This window comes from Sceloporus undulatus, chromosome 2 (assembly GCF_019175285.1).
Source record: "Sceloporus undulatus isolate JIND9_A2432 ecotype Alabama chromosome 2, SceUnd_v1.1, whole genome shotgun sequence".
Taxonomy (NCBI): domain Eukaryota; kingdom Metazoa; phylum Chordata; class Lepidosauria; order Squamata; family Phrynosomatidae; genus Sceloporus; species Sceloporus undulatus.
In genome coordinates this window covers 107,837,585-107,843,784 of record NC_056523.1, presented here as the reverse complement: position 1 = coordinate 107,843,784, position 6,200 = coordinate 107,837,585, and the positions used below count along the sequence as shown (strand labels likewise).

At 40.6% G+C, this 6,200-nt stretch overlaps 1 protein-coding gene across 1 annotated transcript; it reads right to left on the bottom strand.

Moving 5' to 3' along the window:
- Positions 1 to 687: 687 nt before the first annotated feature.
- Positions 688 to 4,639, bottom strand: DRD1 (dopamine receptor D1). The gene is made up of 3 exons (XM_042448052.1): positions 4,515 to 4,639; positions 2,909 to 3,795; positions 688 to 2,802 (listed from the first exon to the last, which is right to left on the bottom strand). Exon 3 carries the CDS (start codon positions 2,140 to 2,142, stop codon positions 784 to 786), a length of 1,359 nt encoding a protein of 452 aa, XP_042303986.1. The 5' UTR covers positions 2,143 to 2,802; positions 2,909 to 3,795; positions 4,515 to 4,639; the 3' UTR covers positions 688 to 783.
- Between the last annotated feature and the right edge of the window lie 1,561 nt (positions 4,640 to 6,200).

Here is a 6,200-nt window from a genome sequence, read left to right as displayed (position 1 = left end):
CTGTGTTTTAAACAATTACAAGTCCTATAGTTCTCTAAGCAAATCTTAGAAAAATTCTCACACTTTTCATTATTTTTAAATAAAGTGCTGACTAGTAAACTGGTCAAAAATGCAGTGAAGAAAACCTCAGAAATATCCCATTCTTTAGACATATGTTAAAATAAGATAAATAAAGCTAGATTTGTTGAAACATATGAAAAAATAGTCATTTAAATAATAAATAAATAATGCCAGCATTGACACATTCTCTTCCTACTATTAAAAATATTCCACTCTTATTATAAGGCTCTACAGATGTTCAGAAATCATTTATAAAGGCATCCACCTGACCTGGCAACTCACCAAACTTTACTTGCAACCTATAAACAACCATGAACAACTATGCAAGTCAAACAGGAACTTCATATTTAGTTTAATACATTGTATTCCTATAGTAAAGTGTATTTACTTCCCCCACCCCAGTTCCATTTCTGCAAACATTGGTCAAGCTCATTTTCATTGTTTTTCTTTGCAGCTGCACTGTATGAACAACTTTGATTTCATTTCCATTCAGAATGAACAACACTGAACAACCCACAGTATATGTTAAGTTGGAATTAACTGTTTGGATTGTATGGTTCTGACAAACAGCAGTTCAATGGAGCCCTGGGTTTTTGTGTGATGGCTTTGACTCTCACAATAGCATACTTTCTTCACCCCTCCCTCCCCTCCCCACCCCACAAAACAAAAACAGCTTGAAAATCTTTCTTGCACTATTATGTTTTGAAGGGCTAACTTTACCCCTCAGGTTTTATGCTGGCCATTTTGCGTGATGGGGTTGATCTTTTCCAAAGACACATCAGCTTCAAAATCCAAGATCCCTGATAGGGCTGGAGATGTTTTCTCCAATGTTTTAGGCAATCCTCCTGCCTCTTCTTTTTTCACAAGGTCATCCTCTTCTGGGCATATAACGGAATGGGGGATGAGATAGACCAGATTACACTCTTTGGGGCTGGACCCTCTGGGCTCAAGCTGACTGGAAAAAGCTATGCCCCCATTGTTGTTGATGCTAACCGTCTCTATAGCATTAATAGAAGCAGGGCAGAGTCTGTAGCATCCCAAGAGGGTGGAAAATGCCTTGCGGAAATCGGCATTGAAGGCATAGATGATGGGGTTGAGTGAAGAATTGGCCCATCCAAACCAAACAAAAATGTCAAAAGTGGCAGAACTAATACAAAATGGTTCTGTTCCCCTGGATGGTACAGTGGGTTCACAGAAGGGCACCATGCAGTTCAGTATGAAAAAGGGTAACCAGCAGCAAACAAACACCCCCATGATCACTGACAAAGTCTTTAAGACTTTTGTTTCTCTCTTGAAGGACATTTTGAAGGAACTCTCTGGCTGATGGCAATCCAGACTGTTTCCATTGCCAGCAGGAGTTTGGCAGTTCTTGGCATGCACGGCTGCCCGTTCCAAGGCTGAAATCCGTCTTATCTGTTTTTGAGCAATCCTGTATATCCTTGTGTAGGTAACTATCATGATGGCCACTGGGATGTAAAAGCTAATGAGAGAGGAAGAGATGGCATACATCCTGTTTAAACTGGAATCACAGTTGTCCATAGCTACACCTTGGAAGCTGGCATTGAAGTCTAGAAAGCTTGTGGTTTTAGCCTTGTGCCAGTTCAGTTGGACTGGGATGAAAGAAATCAAGACAGACAAGGTCCATGCCACACTGATCATGATGAAGGCTGCTCTGGGGGTCATTTTCCTCTCATACCTGAAAGGACTGGAGATGGCCCAATACCTGTCCACGCTAATGACACACAGATTCAAGATTGAGGCTGTGGAACACATAATGTCAAAAGCTACCCAGATGTTACAGAATGATCCAAAAGGCCAGAATCCAGCTATCTCAGCAACAGCTTTCCAGGGCATGACCAAGACTGCTACCAAAAGGTCTGAGACTGCCAAAGAGATCACAAAAAAGTTGGTCACTTTGGACCTCAGGTGGCGAAACCTGATGACGGCTGCACAAACCAGTGTATTGCCTAGGAGGGTGGAAAGAATCAGCAAGGAGAGGAAGCAGCCGGTGAGGATTCGAAAGCAAGAATCCCTTTTCACAAGCAACCCTTTCCCGTCCATAGTGGTGTTGTTCCAAATCATCTTTTCTCCTGAGGCAATCTCCTATCATGGGGCTTGTGATGATGACATCAACTCATGTCCTTACAAAAGAGACATCAGGTGTCCATTAATTACTCACCAGCAGCCAAGCAGACCTCCCCTAAAGCTGATGCTAAAGTCTCTTCACTCTTGGGAGGGATTCCATCATCCTTAGGAATCTCATTAAGAAACATCAGGCAAGTATCTGAAAGTGGCCGTCACAGTCATTTTGTTGTTGCTGATGCTGCTGCCCTGGCTGCTGCTACTGCTGTTTCTTGACAATGCTTTCTGAATTTCAGCCTAAAAGAGATTACTGTAGCAAGAACAGGCCAGCAGAAAAATCCTCAGAGTCCCATAGATATAAACTCAACAGATCAGGGGCACGATCACTTCCCAGTTTCCAGATATATTCTCACTGAAATAGACTATTGATTCAGTTTATCCAGTGTCCATTTAACTAGCCCTTCAGCTCTACTGAAGCGTAACACATTAGGTGCTTTTGTTTCTGATTTAATTTTCCATCCTTCTACTTGGTGGAACATTTTAATACCCTTTCAGCCTTCATATCTTTTTGCTATGAAATTAAAACACCAGTTCTCTCTTTATAGGTAGCCTCAGGAATCAACTCCTCATATTGCTCCACATTGTTAAAGATTCATAGTCCTAGAGACAAAGAAAATACATTTACATTTTAAGGCAGTAAATAGCTTATAGACAGTTAAATATATAGTTAGAGCATTGCTGCTTTTCATAAGAAGACATTCCCTACCTGTTCAGCTTTTGTTGCTCTAGTCTCGTCCTGGGCAGAACATTTTTCTTCCTACTTTATTTAGAATGTGAATTGCATAGCAGAGCAAAAAAGAGAAAAAAGGGACACAATCAAAGCAGGCAAGCTGTACTGCATAAGGTAAACATCTTCCAAATGCATGAATGGGAGCAGATGCATAGACCAGCAAGCCCTAATTTTTTTTCAGCAAAAAAGCCACCAGGCACACACAACTTTTGTGATCTCTTCTTAATTAGTCTTCTCAGGAGATAGACATGGTTCCTTCAATTCCAGCCATCCCTTCTGGTTCATGTGCAAACTTGGTGCATCGAGGCAGACCTATCTAGATGCTCATCACCCAAGTCATGCTTTGTATATCCTGTTCAAGTGGGCCATAGGATGAAACCATCCCAGGCTAAGGCATGAGTTTTCCCATTCTCTGGCAAACATCTTTGAGATCCTTAGGTTGTTTTTAGTCTTCATTGGCAGAAGGAAAGAAGGAAAAGTCCTAGGAGCAGATCCTTTTGGCCCTTTATGTAGGTTCCCAACCTAGTGGCTACAGTATGAAAGATAAGTAAACTTCAGTCTTTAGCTATTGAGAAACTTTCTCATATTTCTTTAAGTATCCAGCCATGGCTCATAATTGTCACAGTCCAAGGATTAGGTCACAATCATAGTCTTTTTCCCTTTAGAAATGCCCAGGTAGTGCAGCAATTTCTTTGGGATTTTCTGCTGTGTCTGACCTTGGATTTACATCTGGGATGATGCTACGTGATCTCTCTCTATTTTGCCAAGCCCAGGACACTGACATCACAGGGTTCTTCTCACCTGGAGTGGTAGGTAGCCACATCACCTTGATAGAAAAGGTCTGTCTGTGTGAATTCTCCTTCCTAAATCACAAAAGAGTGAAATCCAGGCATGAGTGAAAATGATGGGCACTAGCCCTTCAAATATCCTGCTTTTAAAATCCAAGAAGCTTTCTCTATGGAGAACACAGCCTCCTCCTTATTTCTCTATAAGATAAACAAACAGTATTTTCCATAGCCCATTTGGGTGTAAACAAACAAACAAACAAAAAAAGACTGGAAATAAATTATTCAAATGTTCTGATTCTGAGCATGCCATGTTAATCTAAACTTCCCAGGGTTGTACTGGTTTTGGTGGAAAAAACCCACCTTTCCAAATAGTAGAGATGTATTCATTTCTCCCAATAGTAAAATGGACATGGTCACAAAATAATTTATTTTACAATGGTCTCTAAAAGTGGCTGCCCAACAAGCCTCAAAAGATCCTGGGGGCATTTCATTTGTGATCTTGCTGAACATACGTATATACAATCCATGCCCAAATGTGCAGAACCACATATGTGTATAAATATTCAAAGATAAGCTAGAACAGAGCCGCACAGAAGGAAAAGACCAGCATGTCAACTCTGCTAGGTCACAGTTTGTAAAAAGGAAAATGAAAGAAGGCTATCGAAATGGCACGGAGTCAGTGCAAAGGGACTCCCCTCCCCAACCATGAACCCCAATACCCACAAATAAAACACATATGATTTAACCCGACACCAAGATATGAAATTAATCTTTGCCCCTGAGCATAAACTCACCAACACAGAGAAATCATTTGTTCCACGGTGCGGCTATTGCAAGGTGCTGATGTTACAGGCTTCCAGCTGAAAGAATGACACACAACTCATCTTTTTTGTGGCTGGTTTATTTCTGGTTCCTTTCTCTCCCCCACCTTCCTCCCCACTACACACATAACCACTTTCTCTCTTTGCCATTCACTGAGCTCACTAACTTCCAGCAACACAGATTTCAGTGTGGGAATGGCTCCCTCTTCTGGCAGAAACAAGATACTGTATGCTTCTCCCACATTAGTAGGAACTATCATTTAGAGACCTCCTCTGTGAGTGCAACTGTGTATTTCTAGAAAGGGAGTAGAACAAGAGTGCTTCCAGAGGAGCAAACATTACTGGGCAGCAATTTCATTTCCCCCTCCTAAACAGATTGTTTTTTGTGAAACGTAAAAAGATGGAAGACAAAATAGAAAACACTGGAGGGATAGAAATTAGAGACAAAATGAAGACATCGGCCACTGGATAAAAGCCTCAATGATAGGCTCATTTGGAAGCCCCCTCAAAAGAAACGAAGCCAAATACTGCTAGAAGCATAGTATAACTTTAGGCCTGTGTGTTGATGGACTCAAAAGAGAAAACGGGCACAGCTCTGCTAGTTTCAGTCACATCTCTCCCAGTGCCTTTCCCTGAGGCCTGCTTCTGATGGTACATTTACTGACCAATGTCTTAAGATGTTTGTCACTAGAAAATGACATGCATCTTCAGACATTATGTAAAGGACATTTTTGACATGGGTGGGAGGGTCAAGATCATTCCTACAGCTTTGCCCTTTCTCTGCACCCAACCTCTGTATGTATGAGCTCCCATCTCATACACGATTACATGTGTACACTCTTGCACTCAAAATACATATATTCCATTCATTGGCAGAACAAAGGAGATATACTCAGTGCTGAAAAGGGGGATTTGAAATCATGAAACTGGATAAAAAAATTAAAAAGGTTATCAGGCAAGCTTTATCACCAAGTGTAAAAAATCTTGCCTGCGAAAATCTGCAGCTTCTTAAGCCCATGTCGTGGCTCTCTTGCTGCTAAGGTTAAGTCTGCCAAAGGCTACACTAAAGAGTATTTCTACCACAGTCTTGCAGCAGACCCCAGTGCTGCAACACAACCTGCTTTAGAAAATCCCTGTTTAACAACAGACAGGAGGCCTAGGAAAAAGTACCTAAATCCCACAGAAGGCTAGGAAGCTACATTTAAACAGTAATGTCACCTTAGCAACTCCTGGTTTTGTTAGAAAGGCAGCATTTGGATAAAGATAGAGACAAGAGAAAGGTGATAAAGATAAAGACAAATATAGTGCAAGTATTATAGACCCCCCCCACCTTCATATATTTTGTATTAGAATGTTTTATATTATGCTCTGTGTTTTTATAAACATTCATGTGTTTTTAATAATCTAAAGTATGTGAAAAAATGATTCTTTTTTCTGTTGTTGTTCTTCACCCTTCCTTTTTACATAACTGTTGAAAAGCTTTGCATACTGTTTAGATAGATAGTTAGATTTTACACACACACACGATCTTTTTTGATTGTTTGATCTCATCTGTATTGTTTTATTCTTCTCTGGAATGGCTTAATTTGTTTGACTACTTCTAATATTACAATGCCTGTAACATTTAACTGCAGAGCCAGCATGATGTATGGTTTTTTG

Excerpts from the sequence above, each read along its gene's own strand:
- DRD1 (XM_042448052.1), bottom strand. The coding sequence starts at position 2,142 with ATGATTTGGAACAACACCACTATGGACGGGAAAGGGTTGCTTGTGAAA.